General features: G+C 56.2%; 1 protein-coding gene across 3 annotated transcripts in view; it reads right to left on the reverse strand.

Moving 5' to 3' along the window:
• Positions 1 to 1,887: 1,887 nt before the first annotated feature.
• The window catches only part of ITGB2 (integrin subunit beta 2), a 28,374-nt gene continuing 10,191 nt past the window's right edge, over positions 1,888 to 20,070 (reverse strand). For 2 of the 3 annotated variants that reach the window (XM_045585296.1, XM_045585295.1), the window contains 15 exons: positions 15,978 to 16,038; positions 15,622 to 15,710; positions 14,949 to 15,129; positions 14,525 to 14,695; positions 13,561 to 13,802; positions 12,172 to 12,327; positions 10,445 to 10,540; positions 8,963 to 9,052; positions 7,904 to 8,044; positions 6,210 to 6,397; positions 5,840 to 6,084; positions 5,472 to 5,691; positions 4,675 to 4,904; positions 2,882 to 3,048; positions 1,888 to 2,669 (listed from right to left, as the gene is read on the reverse strand). In XM_045585296.1, coding sequence (XP_045441252.1) covers positions 2,607 to 2,669; positions 2,882 to 3,048; positions 4,675 to 4,904; positions 5,472 to 5,691; positions 5,840 to 6,084; positions 6,210 to 6,397; positions 7,904 to 8,044; positions 8,963 to 9,052; positions 10,445 to 10,540; positions 12,172 to 12,327; positions 13,561 to 13,802; positions 14,525 to 14,695; positions 14,949 to 15,129; positions 15,622 to 15,710; positions 15,978 to 16,035 — 2,337 coding nt within the window. In that variant the 5' untranslated portion in view covers positions 16,036 to 16,038 and the 3' untranslated portion in view covers positions 1,888 to 2,606. Of the gene's footprint in view, positions 2,670 to 2,881; positions 3,049 to 4,674; positions 4,911 to 5,471; positions 5,692 to 5,839; positions 6,085 to 6,209; positions 6,398 to 7,903; positions 8,045 to 8,962; positions 9,053 to 10,444; positions 10,541 to 12,171; positions 12,328 to 13,560; positions 13,803 to 14,524; positions 14,696 to 14,948; positions 15,130 to 15,621; positions 15,711 to 15,977; positions 16,039 to 20,070 lie in introns of all 3 variants that reach the window. The other variant, XM_036445351.1, reaches the window with a different exon arrangement.

Below are 20,070 nucleotides of genomic sequence, written 5' to 3' on the forward strand. Positions count from 1 at the left end.
CCTGCGTGGCTGTGGGTGGTATTTGGAAGAGTAGAGGGTATGCCGCCACAGTCTTGATCCTAAAAAGGTGAAGAAGTCCTGGAAGGTATCCCCAGGGACTGACTGTGCCACAGCCTCTCCTAGCTTGATCCTGAGGCCCACTCAGAGCAAACACTTGGCCAGTATCCCGTCTGGAAGAAAGACACCCTCAACCCGCTGCTGTCCTCACTAGTGGGCCACTAGTGGTTCATCGCTGAACCCCTCCTCCCCAAAAAAATCCTCCAGAGCCCTGCCCTAGGCACCCTGATCCCTGACCATTCACCCACACACCTCCATCCCCTCGGCAGTCACACCCCCCACCACACTCCCATGAAAGAAAAAGGGGCTCTGTATTAAATCAGAAATGGGAAGTAACCTCACAGGATGAACTGATCACCAATCTTTAAGTCATGGTCAAGGTGAGTAGTCATTGGGTCTCTAGCAGACTCTGTCTCCTCCTGACAGATAGAATTCCCACTGATTTACACAGCCAGATGTTATGTGAGTGCCTCTTCCCGGATCTGGTGTTCTGGGCTGGGGATCCTGGTGTGGGGTTGAGACACCAAGCTCCTTAGGGGCTACCTTTACAGCTGAGATGACCTTCCAGATTCTCAGCTGCTGCATGTCGGGTAGGGGGCCAGCTCTTTTTATGTCTCTGCCCTTCCTACCGGTTGCCAAGGGGCTTGTGTAAATCCTTGGTTATAAGACTTTTGCTCCCCTGGTCCTGAGCTGCTTATTCGGGTTGATTTTTCTATACTTTAGGTGTAATTCCAGTTTGGTCCGGAGAGGAGGTGAATGTAACTTCCACCTACCCTGCTGCCATCTTGGATCCTCTGCTTCCTTCGATCTTGCTCTAAGTCTGTCACCTGCTTTCCTTCCCAGCACATGTCATTTGTAACTTTGTACTGGCTGTGTTATGTGCACCTTCATGAGGCCAGGAATGTATCCGTGTTTGTCTATGTTTCCTTCATGGTGACAGGCACTTAGCCATGCTCCAGTAGTGCTTGATGAACAAATGGATGTTTTAACATCAAGAGTTATGCTGGGATTGTAATAAAGAACTATGTTTCCAGAGAAGAAAGTAAGGACTCTCTGGGGAGGGAGGGTATGTATGGGGGGGGGGGCAATGTTAAAATATGTACACAGATAATAATTTAATAAAAAAAATAAAAATAAAAAATAAAAATGTAAGGACTAACATTATCTAAAAGTATATTTATGGATGAGAATGTGGACTCACAATTCATGGAGATGAGCGACACAAAGCACTAAGGTGGGTGCAGAGGGTGTTAAAGTCCTGGAGACCCTGAGGCCCTTTCCCGGGACCCCTGGATTCCCCACCCTGACGGGCTCTCACTGGCTACACCCAGACCCTGCTGACACGATGCCAACTGGCAGGTGCCCCAGTGTCTGTTTCTCACTCTGGGATAAGGCCATGCCGGTAAGTACCCAGGCTTGGCTGGTTCACTTGGGCAAATGGCACTGATCAGCCATGACTTACAGGTATCCCAAGGAGATCGTTAGGGAAAACCCACTCGCTTTAAACTCACGTACTTCCCATACCCCTTTCTCCCAAGAGCAGGTAAGACCTGGAGAGGAGGTAAGGGATGTTTATTTCTGGGCTTGCTCCCTCCTGTTCAGGCTCTGTAGGGACCCTATTTGGTGGGGCTGCCTCATGTCTTCTGAAATCTGCTTACATGTGGGGCAGGAACTGGGACCAAGAGAAGCCTGGCATGCATGGCCAACAGGCGAGGAAGGAGACAAGAAAGCCGAGCCCTGGGCCAGGAATTGAAGTTGACATGAACCCTGTAATGGTGTTGAGAGTGGGGTGGGGGAGGGAGGACACAGCCTGCAGAGCAAGCTCCCATGGAGAGGCTAGAGGAAAGTTTATTAATGGTTTCTATACACCTGATTGGGGAACAGTGGAATCAATGGGTGTGATTTTATACCCTGATAAGTGCAAATATAAATATGTTTTTACCACCTTTCATCAGACCACCGTCCTCATTTTTAGACGGGGAAACATGGATCGAACCTCATAAGACTCCGGCGATCCCTTTTTCGAGTCTCTATCAGAAGGTCATACCGGGCAGAAGGGGCGACTGGGCCTCCTGAGGAATCCATATAATCACCCTGTCATATCTGTCTTTTTTTTTTTTTTAATCCTCAGTTGAGGATATTTTTTCCAATGATTTCCAGGGAGAGTGGAAGGGAGGGAGGAGGGGGACAGAGAGAGAAAGAGAGAGAGGGAAACATTGATGTGTGAGAAAGACATCAATTGGTTGCCTCCTGCATGGGCCCCAAGTGGGACTGGAAAACCTGCAAGCAAGGTATGTGCCCGTGATCGGAAACCGAACCCATGACCCTGGTACATGGGCCAACGCTCTAACAACTAAGGAAAGCCGGCCAGGACATGTCTGTCATTTTGAGGGCAGAAAATAATAGCGGATTTCTGGTTAATAGATGAAATTGTCAGGCGTTGCAAGCCACGTCCATGGAGCAGGGTCACGGCCAGCCTGATGGAAGAGACGTGGTCTGGGGGTGATTCCATCTGGTCGGCTCGGATGACCTTATCTTCACCAGTGCCTCTAACTCTCAGCAAACTTGGGGTTCATGACTGTTGTGGTGGCACTCTTGAAAAGGGGGTTATCCTGGTGAGAAAAGCAAATGAGACTTGTGAGCACAGGGAAGGGAAGAGCTTAGATCGGGGTGACCTTCCTGCAGGTTCTAGTCCCATTGGCAGGGCTTGCACTGAGGATGAGGGACAGGCAGTAGCCACATTGTGGGGGGTTACATAGGGACCGGAGGGTGAGACCCTCCACGCGGGACCAGCTGCCTCGGGCCCCCGGGGATGGCCACTCACGTTGTTCCACTGAGACTTGAGCTTCTCCTTCTCAAAGCGCTTGTACTCCCGGAGGTCAGTCAGGTGGGTCAGAGCTTTCCAGATGACCAGCAGGAGGACGCCGATCAGCACGACGCCTGCCAGGGTGCCTCCCACGATGGCCCCTACATTGGGACCTTGTGGACACACTAAGGTGAGGAGGAAGCAGATAAACACCGAGTGTCAGGACGTCCCCAGCTACCAGGTTCGTGCGTGCCCCACCCCAGGTCAGGTGGACAGAGCTGGCAGCCACCGGTCGTGGAGCGAACAGTCTGACCCACTCTGGGTCAGGGCAAAGGTGGGGACAAGGACAGGCCATGCAGTTCCAAATGCAACTGTGAGGACTCTTGTTTACAAAGCTAGAGGGCCCAGGTTACCAGCCAATCAGAGCACAGCATGGATGGGACACGGTGTGTGACCAAGCTTGTGCTCTCTAGGCCACGGGAGGGCTCGTGGTCAGGAAGGGAGCTGAGAGCAGGTCTCAGTCTGGCAAGGGCCATGTGCACTGCTGGTCCATGTGCAGTCATATGAGTGGCGGGGCATCCCAGCTCTGTGCTCCCCTCAGCCTCTTTGAGAGGGAACAGGATGGGGGTGCTGAGAGTTAGTGGGCTCCCCATGCTGCTTGTCTAACACCCTTAAACCATCCCACGGGACTCTGTTTACTGTAAGCCCCAGCATCCCACATATGCTCTGTCATTGTTACTCCATGTACCTCCTGGGAATTAACCTAACCCACCACCTCTCACGGCCTGTGGATCCTGCACCTGCTCCTCATTTCTCCTGGTTAGGTCCCCATGTTCCATCTATGGGCAGGCCCCTCCTCCGTTCTCAATACTCCAGGACCCAGCCCAACCCACCCCATCCATCTTCAAATTTAGCAACTGGCCCTCAAGCAGCCCATCCAGGTCTGTGTCCACCTGGTCCCTGGAAGTCCTATGTTCACTCGCCCCGCCTCCCCGACGAGTCTGCGTCGGGTTTTGGAAAGCATAGTCCAGATGTGTCCCCCACTCTCCTGAAATTCTAAGAGCTCCCTACCATGTTTGAAAAGAGACCCGAAGGCCTCCCAGGACTCACAGGGCCCTCGAATGACGGGCCTCTGACAGCACACTCTCTGTCCCCCATGTCTGGACGCTCTCATCCTCTGCTCTGAGCTGCAATGTGTCCTCCTCGGAGAGACCTGTTAACCTCTGACCTCAGGAAGCATCCGCTGACATGGCCTTTGCACCTAGGGTCCCCAGCCAGAGACACTAGCGTTCTGAGGTGCTGGTTGAGGGGGTCCAAACCCATTGCACATGACACCCGTGATGACCGGGTTGGTGTTTCCATGTCCTTCACCATTTTGGGAGCCCGGTACTGACCTCGAGCTGAGTAAGCGGACAGTGAGCAGCGCTTGGGAAATGCGGCCCCTGGTCGCTCAGGGCCCTTTTGACCCCCCACTCCAGGGCTGAGCTCTGAGCATGAAATTGTCCGTCACAGGCCACATAGCGGTCCCTGGACAGGGCTCCAGGACTGGGTCAGTGTCTGTGGGTGACTACCAGCTTGGGTCATGAATTCCCTCCAGTGGTGTCCTGTCCCCTTGAGCCAAGCAAGGGCACAGTCCATCCACTGCCCGTCACGCACCAGGAGGTGAGCTCAGAGACGGGGAGAGGGTCTGGGGCAGGCGGACCACAGTCCGAGACCTCCTGCTGACCCCGCCAGTCTGCCTTCCCACAAGGAGAAGGCCCTTCGCAGCAGCCGGAGTCCCAGCCCCCATGTCCCACCTGTCAGGGCCTCACCTCGAATGTCGTCCACCAGGATGTGATATTTGCCCCTCCCCACCAGCTGCCTCATGGTGTAGTTCAGCCAGCAGCCCTCTGAATCCCGCTCTTTGCAGTTCCGGGTGTTCTTGAAGCTCTTGAATAGTTCCAGGTCATCTTCCTCCTCTGGCACTCTTATGTTCGCACACGCTGCACTGCAGTTCTTCATGAAGGGGCCCTTGTCGAATTTCAGGCACTCGGCACAGGAGCTGTGGGAGAGCCACTGCGTGAGCACGTGTGTGCCCGGGAGGGAGACGGTGTGCGAGCATGTGCCAGGCTGCACATGTGTCAAACACAAGGCCCGCGGGCCAAATCCGTCCCGCCAGGCCTTGCAATGTGGCCCGCACCGTGCTGTCATCACTGCACTACGTTGCGTTTCCATCACAATGACAGTTTATGACTGTTCAGTAAACCATTCGGCCCGCGATTTAGGCTGGATTTTAGATTTTGGCCCCTTCTCTGATTGAGTTCGACACCCCTATGCCAGGGTGTGACCCATGAGAGAGTGCCAGCGTCTGGGCACCAGGGTGGTAGTGGGGCTGGTCCGGGGTGCTGTGGGGCTGACACTGGTGCCTGTGTGACTGGGGCAGGAGGTGGGCAGAGCCCCTGGGACCTGGAAGCCTGACAGATGGGGTCCAAGATGGGCAGCGACCCGGAGTGGAAGGACAGCAGCAGGTGCATGCGGAAGGCCCCCACCTCCCCCTGGGGCCTCAGCCGGGCAGTGGGTTTCTGCTGGGAGCTGGCATGTGCACGGGTCTAGTGGAGGGAGCACTTACACGCTATGGGTGCAGGGCGACTCGCAGCCCGGGCAATCATCACAATAGGGCAGCTGGTAGCCCTTGTCGCACTGGCACACGTTGCAGACGCACTGGCCGCGGCCACTGCAAACGGACCCCTGAGCGTTTCTGCAGCTATCTGGGGACTTGTCGCACTGGCAGGCCGAGCCGTCGATGCCGTCTTTGCATTTGCACTTGCCGCATTCGCATTCCCCGCGATCTGGGAGACAGCGGGGCCACAAAGAATCACCCCTGCCCGGTGCCAGCCCCACCCACCTGGCCTTTCACTCACCACAGGCCCAAACCCAGGACCTGCTCCTAGGGATCTGGGGGTCCCTCCGTCCCCAGCACCACCACTGAGAACTCACCCTCGCCCCCGCAGATCTGGCCATTGAAGCGCTCGCAGTTGACGTTGTCACATTCGCAGAAAAGCCCAAAGATCTTCTTTTTGGGCACGTCGCTTGCGTGGCACACACACTGCCCGCAGATGCAGTCCCCCAGCCCCGAGCAAATGATGGAGCTGTTGTCTTTCCGGCAGTTTCCTTCCAGATCCTGGCTGCTCCGGCCCTGAGTCTGGCACTCACAGTTCTTCCCCAGGTAGCCAGCATCGCACCTGGGACGGGAGGGACACCGCTCAGGGCTCCTCCCCCAGGGCCTCTGCTGCTGTGTGTGGCTCCTGGCCCAGAAGGAGGGGAGGGGGTGTGTGAAGGGATGTGGGGGGGCAGGGGGGAGGCTCACTTGCAGATGCCACACTCCACGGAGCCCTTGCCACCACAGATGCTGCGGTCCTGGCTCCGGTCCCTGCACTGGCACTCGCACTGGGGAAGTATGCTCACGGTCACCGTGTCTGTGAAGCCCAGCGCCCGAATGACAAATGACTGCTCCTGGACACACTCTGTGGCTGTGACCTTCACCTGGAAGGTGACCTGTGTGGGGAACAACAGGGCTCAGGAGAGGTCAGGACCCTGCTTCCAGGCATGAAGGATGCAGGACTCGGGGTCCCGAGAGGGAGTCGATGGAGGTCGGGGAAGGGGGAGAACGCAGAATGCTTGGGGTTTCTCTGGAACTTGGGACTGGAGGTGAGAAAACGGTGAGATACTGGAACATGGCGGTAAGCAGGCGCATGGGGCTCCCTGACCCACCGACCCACCGACCCACGGACCCACCATTTCTGGCTGGGACTTGGGCTGGGGGATGGTTCTTAGAATACTTTCGATGGCACAAGTGTTCTAAAGGTGTTTTTTTAAAAGTGACTTTGTAAAGAACATATACTTTGCCCCTAAGCCCAGCACGCTAAGGTGCCTGAATCCCACCGGACGTCCTAAGTTCTGAGTGCAGAATTGTGTTCTGACCTTGAATAAAGGGTTAAGATCATGCCTGAGAGGTCAGAGTTGGGACGGAGCACACTTGAAGTGGTCACCGGCACTGAGCTGCGGGGAGTGCCGGCTTGTGGAGAAAGGCACGCCCTGCCCAGCCACGGTTCAGTGGTCGATAGTCGACCATGAACCCGAAGGTCACGATTCGATTCACGGTCGGGTACATGCCCCAGTTGTGGGCTCGATGCATGCAGGAGGCAGCCAATCAATGACTCTCTCCCGTCATTGGTGTTTCTAACTCCCTCTCCCTCTCCATTCCCCTCTGAAATGAATTAAAAAAATATATTTTTTTAAAAAGAGAGCAAAGGTATCCCCAAATCAATTTTAATGAATTTCCAAACGGTACATTAACAACAAGCAGAAATGTCAGGGGGAAAAAAATGTGTGTATAAGAAGCAAGCAGCCAGCCACAGGATTGAATAAATTCCCATATGAATCACGTAGGGCAAGAAGGAGATATTTTGGCAAAAACTCACATGTAACATTTAGTAGGTAACATGTTTGAAATAATCCTAATGTTATGTTGTAAAATGTAATGTAAGCAACTATTTGGCTAGATATTAGTTCACAGCCAGTGAAAGAAAAATTTAATTGTTGTGGTCATAATACATTAAAAATACTAGGGAAATAAGTCAGTGCTTATTTCTGTTCATCTGCTTGGCCCATGCTTTCATGTTTTCGGCAAATAAACAAAACCATAAATCAGGAAAACCAACCCAGAAGCGTAGTTAAGTGAGGGGACACGCTGTTCCAGCGTCTGCCCCCAGGGGGCGCTGCAGACCTCGCGGTCATTACCGCTACACCAGGGAGGTCTTCCGTGTTGATAAGTAGGATGCTCCTGCCAAGGGCGGTGCTAAGTGCACCCACCAGCTGTCCCCCTTAACAAGTAAGATATAAATTTACACCGTTTCGCCTCTGAGGGGATTTTAAAGGAAGGGAACTGAACCTCCGGTGGGCCTGGGGCTCCTGCCCCTGACGTGTTCCTAAGCCCTTCCCTTTCACCTGGGTGCCCTTCCTTCTAGCTGTCACGGGGGGGATGTGGGGACGGAACCTCACCGGGACGTTGATCTGGACACCGTCACAGTCCCCTTTAGGCCGGTTCACTTGCGAAACTCCGTTGCTGCAGAAGGAGTCGTAGGTGACTTTCAGGTTGTTGGGGAGGGTGTTGTGTTCCAGAAAGACTCTGGAGGAGAGTTTCTGTGGGCAAAGAGTGGCTGCTGATTAAGAAGGATCGTTCTGCCACCCCCGGGCCTTTCCAGGCGATGGCTTTTGCACACCTTCCCATTTCGCATCCCTCTCCCTTCGCCCACAGGCGCACTGAGAGCCGGGTAGGCGCTTGGTCCTGCGTCCGTGGAGCTAGTGTTAGGGTTACCAACACCGCGGCCCTGCCCTCAAGACAGGCCAATGGGAGGACCAACATGGGGACTGATCACAACCCCATGAGAACGGGGGGTTGGCCTTCCCACTCACCACTGAATCCCCAGTGCCTGGCTCAGGTAGGAGTGGAAAACTATTTAGGTGCATGGGAGACAGGGACAGAGAGAATGAGATAGAAAGACAGTCGAGAGAGAGAGAGAGAGAGAGAGAGAGAGAGAGAGAGAGAGAGACACCAGAGAAAAATGGAGAAAAAGAAAGGGTGTGTGGGGGGGTAGAAAGATGGTGAATGAGCATCATTTCAGAAAAGATGGGATCATCCACAGGCAGCAGCTGGGGTTCAGGAGGGCCCATTTTGGGGGGAAACAGGGCTCCAAGAGCATACAAGGATTCATCAGAACCTCCTCAGTGGGGCTCTAACTAAAGTCAATGGCTTCCGTGTTTATCGGGTGCTCCCAGTGAACTTGGCTCGATGAAGCCATCAGGACCTTTAGCCTTGAACCTGGGTGAACTTGGGGTCCATGTTTCAGAGAAAGCACTGGTGAGGGTCAGTTGTGGCACATACCACACCATCAACACGCTAGAACACAGCTGCCCTGTGGGAAGCCCAGGGTCAGTTTGTTCACAAGGCCCAAGGGTGTTGCATACAACGCACTCCTGCCCAGGCCACCCTTTCATTGACCTGCAGGGCGTGGCATCTGTGCCGAGTGTCCGGCCCCCAGCAAGCACCCGGGGACTCACATTGTAGGCGTCCTTAATGAGCTGGACCACGTTGCTGGAGTCCTCTGACAGCTCCCCGACCGCCGATTTGGGGATAATCTCGGTGAGCTTCTGCAAGGCAAGAAGACCAACTAGGTTACAGGTTGGAACTCTGGGGCCATGGAAACCTCAGCATCTACTGGTTGGTAACGCCCCAGAGGGTTCCTCCTTGCTTGTAAGATGATTCAAACTATCACCTACTCCACCCAATTTCTTTTTTTAAATATATTTTATTGATTTTTTACAGAGAGGAGGAGAGAGGAATAGACAGCTAAAAATGTCGATGAGAGAGAAACATCGACCAGCTGCCTCTTGCACACCCCATACCAGGGATGTGCCCACAACCAATGTACATGCCCTTGACCGGAATCGAACCTGGGAGCTTTCAGTTCGCAGACCGACGCTCTACCACTGAACCAAACCGGTTTCAGCTCCACCCGATTTCTTACAGTCCTTAAGACAGTGCATGGTCAGTGGTGTGCTGGTAAATTATTAACATCGGGTTCTCAGGGGGGAAAACCCTGAGTTGTAGCGTGTGCCAATTTCCTTGGTGTAAATACTCTGCCTGGGTGGATTTCACACTACTGACAGCACTGAACATAGAGCTGTGGAGAGATGTGGCTTGCCACGGTCAGACAGTGCTTCCACCACGCAAAGATGAACGGCACAAACAATCAGGTCATAGGTTATAGGGGATATGCCAAAGCAGGGGGGAGGGGTAAGTTTGGAGCATTTCAACGGGTTGATGTAATTCAATTTTAATAATGATCGTGTAGAGACAATATGATCATCTGCTCTGGCAGGCCCGGGTCTGCTGCTTCGGCTATGTCCATGGGTTAGCAGGCCTGAGCACCTATAAGGCAGACAGACCTGAGACCAGCCTGCAGGGAACCTTTGGCCACTTCCTCCCACATGCTCACCTTGGCCTGGTTCAAGGCTCTCACCATCACTCATGGATGATTAATCCAACTCTTTCTCTTAACAGAATTGATGGTTGGGCCAATTTCCTGCCTCAAAGGCCTGCTGTGACTCCCCAGAGTGGAGTTCGGTCACCTCCATGGAGTTCACGAGAGCTGTTACAGCCTGGCCCCCAACCCCCTCCAGCTTCAACCCCTCCCTCCCTCCCTCTCTCCCTCCCTCCTTCTCTCTCTCTTTCCCTCCCTCCCAGCTGTGGGTCTCTGCTGTGCTTTGAGGAAGCGGGACTAACCCACAACACTTGCTATCTGGAAGCAAAATGAAAATGGCAGAGCCAATGCCAAGATGTACGCCACAAATACTCTAAATTCCAAGGGAAACCGTCCTCTTTCATCCACACAGAAATATCATGTGGCGGAAAGAGGCCTCGGACTCCCTACACCCGTGTTCGTGCTCCTAAACCCGTGGCACCGGAAGCGGAACTCAGCCTGGGGTAACGCTGAAATGGCTGGGTCCTGCCCTGTTGCCCAAGACCTCAAGGCCGCTTACCTCATAGGTTTTCACCATTTTCTTGGTTACAGCAAAGATGGGCTGGATGTTGTTCTCAGCCAGCTTATGTGCCAGCTGGCCCACCGACGGGTAGTCCTGAAGAGGAGACCCCCCAGTCAGATAAGCCAAGGCCAGGCAAGCTGCCCAGGCCAACCACCCATACCCCGCAGCAGGGGTGCCTGTGCGGGGCCAGAGCCGAGCCCTTCCACGTGCTGTCTGTCCGAGGAGCCCTTCCGGATGATGCTGGCAAATGCATAAAGCAGTAGGATGAAGAGGGAAACCAGTCATATTAAAGCACAGTTAAGGAGGTGGACACTGAGCAGAACGATCACCTGCAAGAAGGGCTCTTAGGGCAGCTGGGCTCACATGTATCGATAAAAAACAGAACCCAGAAGCCATTACTGAACGGGGGCCTCTCATGCATGACACACTTCAGGGAGAAGCCTGCACTAAACTGCCTGCCTCTTTTTTTTCTTTTTAAATTCATCTCTATTGTTGAAAATATTACAGATGATCCTCCTTTTTTCCCACTGACCACCTCCTCCCGGCTCCCTCCTGCCTGCACTGCGCTCCTGCCCTCGGAGGCAGTCCTTATAAAGAAGCTCCTGGGATTGTATTTCAACTAGTTGGACTGAGACTTTCCAGGTCCAATTGGCACTACACAGTTAGATCCTCATCAGCATCTTCCCTGACCAATCAGAGTGCTCCACTCGGACCAATCAGGATAGTGCTTGTTGGGCCAATCAAACCATGAGGATTTGGAATGCTCATTTGCTGAGAAAGAACCAATCAGTGATCAGGGGCAGGGACTTCTCTCTCTATAAGTCAGCTCCCTTTAGGCTGCTTGGGGAAGGCATTTTCCCTTCCCACCAAAGACTGGTTTCTCTGTGTTGAGCTGTTAACCCTTGAGCAGAGCAGAGCCACTCAGCAGGCCGGACCACTGTGGACTGGAGCAGAGCGGCCCTGTCTAGCAGAGCGGCCCTGTCTAGCCCGAGGGGACCAAGCTGCAACACCAGGGCCGAGGGGCCACCCCGGGCAACCGCACAGTCATGCTTTACCATAACTGAGCTGTTTGCACCTGGTGATTCCCATTGGCATGGAACTGGCACCGACAACCATCCGTTGACCAGAAAACACGTGGCATGCTTTGGATCAGTGCTCTTAAGAAGAACCCTCACGGTCAGTCACCACTCCCTGACGTGCAAAGTAGAGACGAGAGTGAACATAATTTTGGAGTCTCTGTGCTTGTGTGGTGCTGGGAATTCCTCTGACTTCTATCAGGGGCCAAACCTCACAGCCGCCCCAGCACCGGCACCTTATTTTCATAAACGAGGGCAGTCTCAGCACCAGGCAGAGCTTCACCAGAACCTCAGGGGGTATCTCTTTCCTGTCCGAGTTGTGGGCCCCTGAGCTCTACCCACCAGCTCCCTCCCCTGCGGTCTACAGGCTCTGGGTGGAGGTCACCTGATTGCTTCACAGCACCCAGAGTTTACGGTTTCAGGGTGCAGAGCATGGTTCACAGCAGGCCAGGTGAAAGGTAGTGGCTGAGGCCCGCGGCTGCACCCCCTACCCCACGCCTCTGACCCTCAGCTGGCGTGGAGTGACCTTGGTCTCCGGTCTCCCTGGACAGAACTAGACCCCCTGGACTTCCCCTTTCGGCCCAGGGTTTCCTCTGCAGTCCCCTGGCCTATGTCCCCTCCCAACGAGGACCCGGGAGGGGCACTCACAAACTCGTTGCTTCTTTTGTACATGCTGTCCTCCAGGTGGCAGTGGCCATCGTTGGGGGTCAGGATGGCTCCCAGCTTCCCGTCGCCTGCAAAGTGGAAGCCGTCGTCCGTGGCGAACACCAGCAGCCGCGTGACATTGCGCCAGCCAATTTCCTCCTGAGAAGGAGAGGGCGGGGTTACCTGCCTCGGTTTCCTCCGTGGGGCCCTCCCAGAGGAGAGCTGACAGAGTGCTGTGCCCCTCCCCACACAGAGGGGTTTCCAGGCTAGATGACCCAGAGACAGGACCCAGGCCGGGACCGCTCCTCGACTCGGGTCCAGGCTCCAGAGCCTGGGGCTGGAGGTACATCTTTACAATGACAAGTTCCCAAAAGCCCAGCGAATGTGCGGGACACAGAGGGGAGCTGCAAAGCCTGTTTGCATGAAAACACGTGGTCCTCCCAGGCCCTATCGGCGTGGACCTGAGCCTAAACCCGAAGGAACTGTTCCCGAAGAAGAAAAGAAAATACTCGCAGAAATGTGTATCGCAACGTAAAAACACTGCAGACACCAAGAGCAAGGAACTCAAGGGGCCCTGAAACGGGAGATGAGTCAGGCACATGTGTCACATGCGTGTCATCACTATGACATCACACACAAACGAAGTGTGTGTCTGCGACGCAGGGACAATCCGCAGAGAAGCTGGAGGATTGGAAGCCAGTTTGCAAAGGGTCGGGACTGAGTGGCTAAAAGTACAGGGCCGGGCCCTAACCAGTTTGGCTCAGTGGATAGAGCGTCGGCCTGCAGACTGAAAGGTCCCGGGTTCGATTCTGATCAGGGGCATGTACCTTGGTTGTGGGCAAATCCCCAGTAGGAGGTGTGCAGGAGGCAGCTGATTGATGTTTCTCTCTCATTGATATTTCTAACTATCTACCCCTCTCCCTTGCTCTCTTTAAAAAAAAAAAAAAATCAATAAAAATATATTTAAAAAATACGGGGTCGGTGGTATTGTACTATTTACATCATAAATCCAGTGAGTGGGCCAACCAGGCAGGACTCCGAAGGCGAGTGGGCAGCCAGGGGCAGGGGAGGCCACTGGGGGAGGGACAGGCCAGACATGGCCGCCTAAGCCACACGACATGGTAGAACCTCAGAGGACACCCCTTATTTCCCAAGAAGTTGGAGGTGATTCTGCTCCAGGATCCGCTAGGATCTGACTGCTCAGTGATCTTACAAGATCCTTTGCGTCTATTTAGGCTTGAGAAGATGTGCCCCATGCCACAAACTAATAGTGACATTTCTGGGTGAGTGGAGGGTGCCCTCAGGGTGTTCAAGGTGAAGGTGGCACCTGTGGCTGCGGGACCGAGGTCCCCATCCGGGAGATCCAGGGACGGGGCAGGGACAGGGCCTTACCAGGCAGGCTGCGACCTGCATCATGGCATCCAGCCCGCCCTCGGGGGCGTCCAGGTTCCCAGAGATCAGCTGCTTCCCGACCTCCGTCTGGAACTGGTTGGAGTTGTCCGTGAGCTTCAGCACGTGCTTGAAGGCAAACGGGGGCTGGCACGCCTTCTCCTTGTTGGGGCACGGGTTCCGGAGCTTCTCGGGGTGCGTGTTGACAAAGGGGAGCACTGTCTTGTCCACAAAGGACCCAAAGCCTGAGGGACAGCAAGGGTTAGTGTGGGCGGCAGAGGTGGCACCAGGTGGTGGGAGGGCAGGGCCACAAGCCTGGGGGGTGGGGGGTGGTGAAAGGGGGGGCGGGGATGAGGGCGGAAGTGCCTCAGTTTCCCTACTTGATACAGAGCGGGGAGAAGGTAAGATCGCCCATGGGGTGTGTGTGTCCAAGTGTGTGCACATGTGTAATTAAGTATGTATGTGTGTGTGTGTGTGTGTGTGTGTGTGTGTGTCCCCACACATGGAGACAACCACCCGGCAGGAAGCAGAGATGAGGGTGGGATGTCCCATTTCCCTCACACACATGCCCTTTGTAAATGAGTCCCTGCTTGTCAAGACCTGAGGCCCCTTGGCCCGGAGGTCAGGGCTGTGCGCATGCGCGCGTGTGTGGTTATTTCATTAAGGCTGTGAGCACTCTGCAGTCTATATACGCTTGTGATCTTTATTTTTTTAATAACTAGCACTGTAGGACTATTGTCTTTCAAACATATTAAAGAGCAAACAAAAGGAGATGGAGGGAGAGGAGAGGGAGGGAGGGGCAGTGTCAGGAGAGCCAGCCCCCGGTGTGGCCTTGGTGAGGGTGCACATAGGGACACTGCATGGAGCCCCCAGTACCCTGCCCGTCAGGACATGGGTGGGAGGAGGTGTGTGGGCAGCAGGGCCAGCTGAGGTTCTGGGCAGGCAGGACTCGGTGGGTTGCCCTCACCAACACGGCCAGACTCGGTGATTTCGTTGAGGGCACGGAGCAGGTCACCCCCCAGCTTCTTGACGTTGATGAGGTCGTCAAGCATGGAGTAGGACAGGTCCATCAGGTAGTACAGGTCGATGGGGTAGCCCTTGGCGCGCCGGAAGGTCACATTGAACACAGCCTCCTGACCTGCCGTGCAGACGGGAGAGAGCGAGGGGCAAGTCGGTTTGGGTAAAGCTGGTTAAAATGATTACTCGGGTTGCTGGCTGCGGGACTTATCAGAACCTTGACTCTGCCAGAAGTTCCTGGCCTTCTGAGAGGGGAATAGAAGGGTGTTTTCCAGGTGATTTTCCCCCCCTCCTTTTTACGAAGAATACAGAACGCAGGGCTGAAAGACACCCGGGTCCCCGGCCACAGAACCCCCGGTCAGAACCGAGCCTACCGGGTCTCAGGTGGAGCTTCACTTTCTGCGGGAACAGCTGCTTCTGGCCCCCCTGCTGGTTCTCCGTGGTCTCAGCGAAGCTTCTGGGGTCCATGATGTCATCGGCCGCACAGCCCTTAGACAGCAGCTCCGCCCTCGTGTCGCAGCGAACGGAGTCGGGCTCCCCCGGCCTGGAGAAGTTCTGGGAGGGGAGTCACGGGGAAGGAGGAGAAATATGGTGGGCCCACGTGGTGGGAGCTGGTGAGGCTGACCTGCAGGGTCACTGGAAGAGGCTGACCCTCCTCATCTGCTCTGGCATGCAAGACAAGCATCCCTGCAATACGGGGGAGAGGTGGGGAGCTGGACGGTCCCCAGGGAGACACCCATCTCCGACAGCTTCTCCGTGAGGCTCCCGGACCACATGGGGGGGAGGCCCAGTCAGTTTGCACCACTTCCACTCAGGCCTGTCCTCACCTAGCACAGCCTCCCTGTCTGGTCAGCCTCCAAGCGGCCCCAGGACGGGGGTCGGGCCTGTCTGTCTGTCTCTCTGTGAGTCAGCAACCCTGAGACCTGCTCTGCTCCTGCCCCATGAGGAAAGGGCCCGGGGGTGGTCCTGGGTGCCCGCAGTTTCAGAGGCAGGGAAAGGGGGTCCAGCCCGGGAGGCAGAAGGACTGGCCAGGAAGAAAGCTCTTACCAGCTTCTGGCACCAGGCACAGCCGGGCCCCGACTCGATGCAGTCCCGGCAGGTGCTGACCTTGTATTTGGTGCACTCCTGGGAGAGGACTGGGGGCGAGATGAGACCGACTCGGTGAGCAGGGCTGCTGACCCCGTGCGAAAGCCGGTTGGCACAAGGGGCTGCTATCGGGAATGGGGTGGACAGAGGACCAGGCCGGCCAGCGGGGTGTGGAAGGAGAGGGAGGGATAGCAGAAGGACCAGGAAGGATGGGACCAACCAGGGGCATGTGCCTGCCAGGATCCAGGGAGGGGCCTCCTGGAGGGTTGGCGGGCAGGACCCATCATTCCTGACTAGGAATGCCCCATAGAACTCACCAGACCCGAGGGAGAGCAGAGCCCACAGGGTGAGCAGCAGGGAGTGCGGACGCAGCATTTCCTGTGGAGGGACGGGTGTCAGTGACAGCGTCTGGGGCTGACCGCCCATGGAGCCCTCCCCCATGAGCCTGGAGATGCAGAGCCGGGAGGCCCTGCCCCTGCTGCTGGAGGCATCTGGCATCTGGATGAGGCCAGCACTGGCCCGTCTTCGTGACTGCCCTGCCAGGCAGCTATCATACCGCTGACCTGCCGGGCCTCCAAGGGTGAGCAGAGGGGGCCTCAGGCCAGTAGCACACATGGGTCCACTTGAACTTGCACACCCACAGTCACACATCCACACCACACAAGTGCACACAGGTGCACACAAGCACGTCCGAACCCTCATACCTATCACACAAGCATATGCATGTTCACACAGAGAACACACATAGGAGCCACACAGCACACACATGCATACATGTGCGCACACACCACACATCACAAACAAATGCATACCTACCACATACACACATTTGATGCCACACACCCTGGGTCAGGGCCGTGGGCCCTTTGTCCTCCCTGAATGCTCCCTGAGTGCTCTCTGAGTGCTCCCTGAGTGCTCCCTGAGCTCAGAGCAGGGACTCGGGAGGCCCAGCCTCTGGCAGGCGGCGGCAGCAGAGAAGGCGCTCTGCACCTGGGAGTGAGGAGGGCTATGCAGAGCCGCCACCTGCCTGCCCAAGGCACTAGCTGCAGCTGGCCGTTATTCTGCTTTCCTTGAGGTGCACCCGCTGTCTTTGCAAACCCGGTGCCAGGGGGAAGGCGTGGGCAGGGCATCGAGGAAAATGGCTCATGCTGATGCTCCCAGGGGCGATGTGGCTGTGGGGTCCGAGGCCTCGCGTTCTAGTTCTGTCCTGGTTCTCAGAGGCAGAGGCAGAGCCTTCTCACCCACTGCCCACTGGGCAGGGCCCAGAAAGGGGGCGTCGCGGGGGCTACTGACGCAGGCTGGGCACAAAGCAGCCCTGACCCTTCAGAACACCAGGGAGGGGAGGCTGGGCTTCCTGGCTGGGTGGCCTCCGGGACTGAGAACCCTGCAGCTGACTGTGACCTTTTATCTGACACCAAGGAAGCGGAGAAGGTGCTGAGACTGTGGCAACCGGGAGGTGGCAGGCAGGAAGGAGCCATTCTTTATCAGAAGCAAACATCAACACAGCCCCCCCGCCGCCTTCCCTCCTAGGTAGTGCGAATGCCAGATGCTCTCCCCGGGGCGGGGCGGGCCTCTGAGGTTGCTGGGGCGCCCTGCCGCCCACACCCTGCCATGGTGGTGGGCCTCCAGGGAGGCCTCAGAGCCCCCAGTCGGTGTGGGTCTACCCAGGCTGCCAGAGGCCCAACCCAGAGCTACCTGCCTGTTCTGGGGCCTGCATGGCTCCTGCCATGGCCTGTCGGGTTCCGGGAGCGTGTGGTCCCTGCCGTGGGTCTCGGGGTGCACCCTGTGGGGTGGATCCCGCCCTCCCAACTCCTCTTCTACCCTGCCCCAAGTTCCTGTCTTTTTGGAGGCTTCTCGCCAAGATTGTACTCAGGACCCAGAAATGTCAAAGCAGAACGCCTGGTTCTCCCAGAATGGGTGGAAAGCAGAACTCCCGTGTCTCTGGCTTCCCGGGCCTCAGCAGCGGCCAGCCTGAGAAGCGGTTTCAGTTCACGCTGAGTTCCCCATGTGTGGACTCCCCATCATGGGCCCTGGGGCTCAGGCCAAGGCTGCTCTCGGCTCTCCATCCGGGCACCCCAAAGTTTGGCGGCTGGACTGGTGCCTGAGTGTGCCCACTGAACCCTCAGCTGACGTGCACTGCCCCAGGGGGCAAGGCCCAGTCGCCCCCAGGATAACACCCCACTTCTGAGGGTGGGGAAGCTTCAGGCAGAGGACAGTGAGTCTCCTCCCCAAGTTGCAGTCTGGTGAGGTGAACGGGTCCCCCCAGGTCTGGGGCAGGACCTGCGAACGCAGCTCTGCCCTCCCCCTATGGCCACAGACCAGAACCCCCACATATTCACCACAACCAGCTTGTATACCCCCCGGGTCCTCACACAGGGAAACCGTGCCCAGGTCCCGAGCAGCAGCAGGACCTGGGCACGGTTATGCTCAGTGCACTTCCTCCCACAGCGAGGGGAGTGCACTTGGTTAGGGCAGGGCCCACAGGCCACAAGGTCCTGACCTTGACCACAGGAAGCCAGGCGGGGGTGGGGAGGGGGGCTGCCCTCTCCCCAGTGTTACTTCTAATTCCCTGCAGCACAGGGACGGCCACTGCGGATGCCCCACCCCAACCCACAGGCGAATGGGGACAGGACAGCCAGCACATGGTGGTTCTGGGAGCCCAGAGGGCAGACAGAGGGAGAGAGGCAGATTGTGGAGGCCAGGAATTAGCCCTCCTCTCAGCGGTGGTTAAGCTGAGCCAGGCAGGACTCTCCTCACGGGACCTCAGGGCTCAGGCCCACACAGGCTGTGCATGGCAGCCAGAACCAGACCTCAGAGGCCAAGGCCTCGCCTGAATCCGGGCTGTGGACACACAGAGAACAAGCCCTCTTCGGGGCGTTGTTCTGAGGCAGCCTCAGCACGGCGTAGTGCCCGAGTCTGGGTGGCAGGCCTGCCTCAGCAGCTCACTCTGCCTCAGTTTCCTCTGTGTGACTGGAGAGGACAGGCTTGGTTAGTGATCATCTGTGGAACGGCCTCGGCACCTGGCACCCGAGTGCTCTGGACTCGCAAGGACAGCTGGCGGGAGAACGAGCAGGTGAGTGGGAGCCCCAGGCTGAGCCAAGGAGAGAGGGTGCAGGTTCCAGCCAGGCCACCTGAGCCTAGGCCTGCATGGTGGTCCTCTGATGGGCAGCCCCTTGCCACCCCTTGCCAGAGGCCTGAGTGCCCTCCCACCAGCCAGGCTGCAATCTCCCTGGGTCCAGGAAGCACCCTTCACCAAGACTCAAGGTGCAAAACCCTAAGTTAGGCGTTTTGAGAAACCCCAGGCCCCATGGGCCCATGAGGACCTAGACCCTGCCCACCAGGAGAGATGGCACAATCGTTGGAAACTGTAGGAGGTGGTGTTCCCACGTCCTCTGTACCAGCCAGCTTCCCCAGAGCCTGGGCCCGGAGCCCTCCCCTCCACACCCCACGAACATAGCTACAGGGGGTCCCCCCTCACCACAAACAAAGCTCCAGCCAGGTTCTGAGATGCAGAAGGAGCATTAGAAGGAACACATACTCCTTCCAAATCACCCACACTCACATGAAAAATATCCATATTTGGTAAATGACAGAAGAAAAAGGGAACATTACAAGAGAAACACAACTTTGGGCAAGAAGCAGGGGGAAGCATCACGTTTGAGTCAGGATGGGAAGCTGGCATCAGTTCAGGCTTCCCGTCAAAGATGAAGGCTTTGCCAAAGTACAGACCCTCAGATGAGGCCACTCAAGCTGCCACAGCCACACTGACTGTCAGCACTTGCCATAGGAGCTTGCCCTTGACTGTTGGGGTCAGAGAATAAGCCCTCCTGAGTGTTGGCTGACAAGAGATCACAAACCAAGTGACAGGGAGCCATGAGCAGAAATGACGCTCTGAGGGGGAGAGTGAGAAGGAAGAGAAGGCAGGGGTCCCTCTGCCCAGGCGGATGAGTCAGTTTTATGGAGAAGAAAAGCAAATGTCACAATGGATTTTAAAGAGGCCTCCGCCTTTTAAAATCAAAGACAGAGTGTCAGCATGGAATCTGTTTTATCTGTTTTATCCTATATAATAAAAGGCTAATATGCAAATCAACCGGAACAGTGGAACGACCGGTTGCTATGATATGCACTGACCACCAGGGAGAGTGCCACTCAGCCAGAAGCCCTGAGACGGGATCGAGGCTGGTGAGTGCAGCGGTGGTGGTGGCGGCGGGAGCCTCTCCTGCCTCGGCAGCGCTAAGGATGTCTGATCGTGAAGAGTGGGCCTAAGCCTACAGTCAGACATCCCCCCAAGGGCTCCTAGACTCCGAGAGGGTGCAGGCCAGGCTGAGGGACCTCCCCCCACAGTGCACAGATTTCGTGCACCAGGCCTCTAGTATAAACATAAGAGAGAGTGGACAGGGCTCTCCTCCA

The sequence above is a fragment of the Pipistrellus kuhlii genome, unplaced genomic scaffold (genome assembly GCF_014108245.1).
Source record: "Pipistrellus kuhlii isolate mPipKuh1 unplaced genomic scaffold, mPipKuh1.p scaffold_m20_p_2, whole genome shotgun sequence".
Classification (NCBI taxonomy): domain Eukaryota; kingdom Metazoa; phylum Chordata; class Mammalia; order Chiroptera; family Vespertilionidae; genus Pipistrellus; species Pipistrellus kuhlii.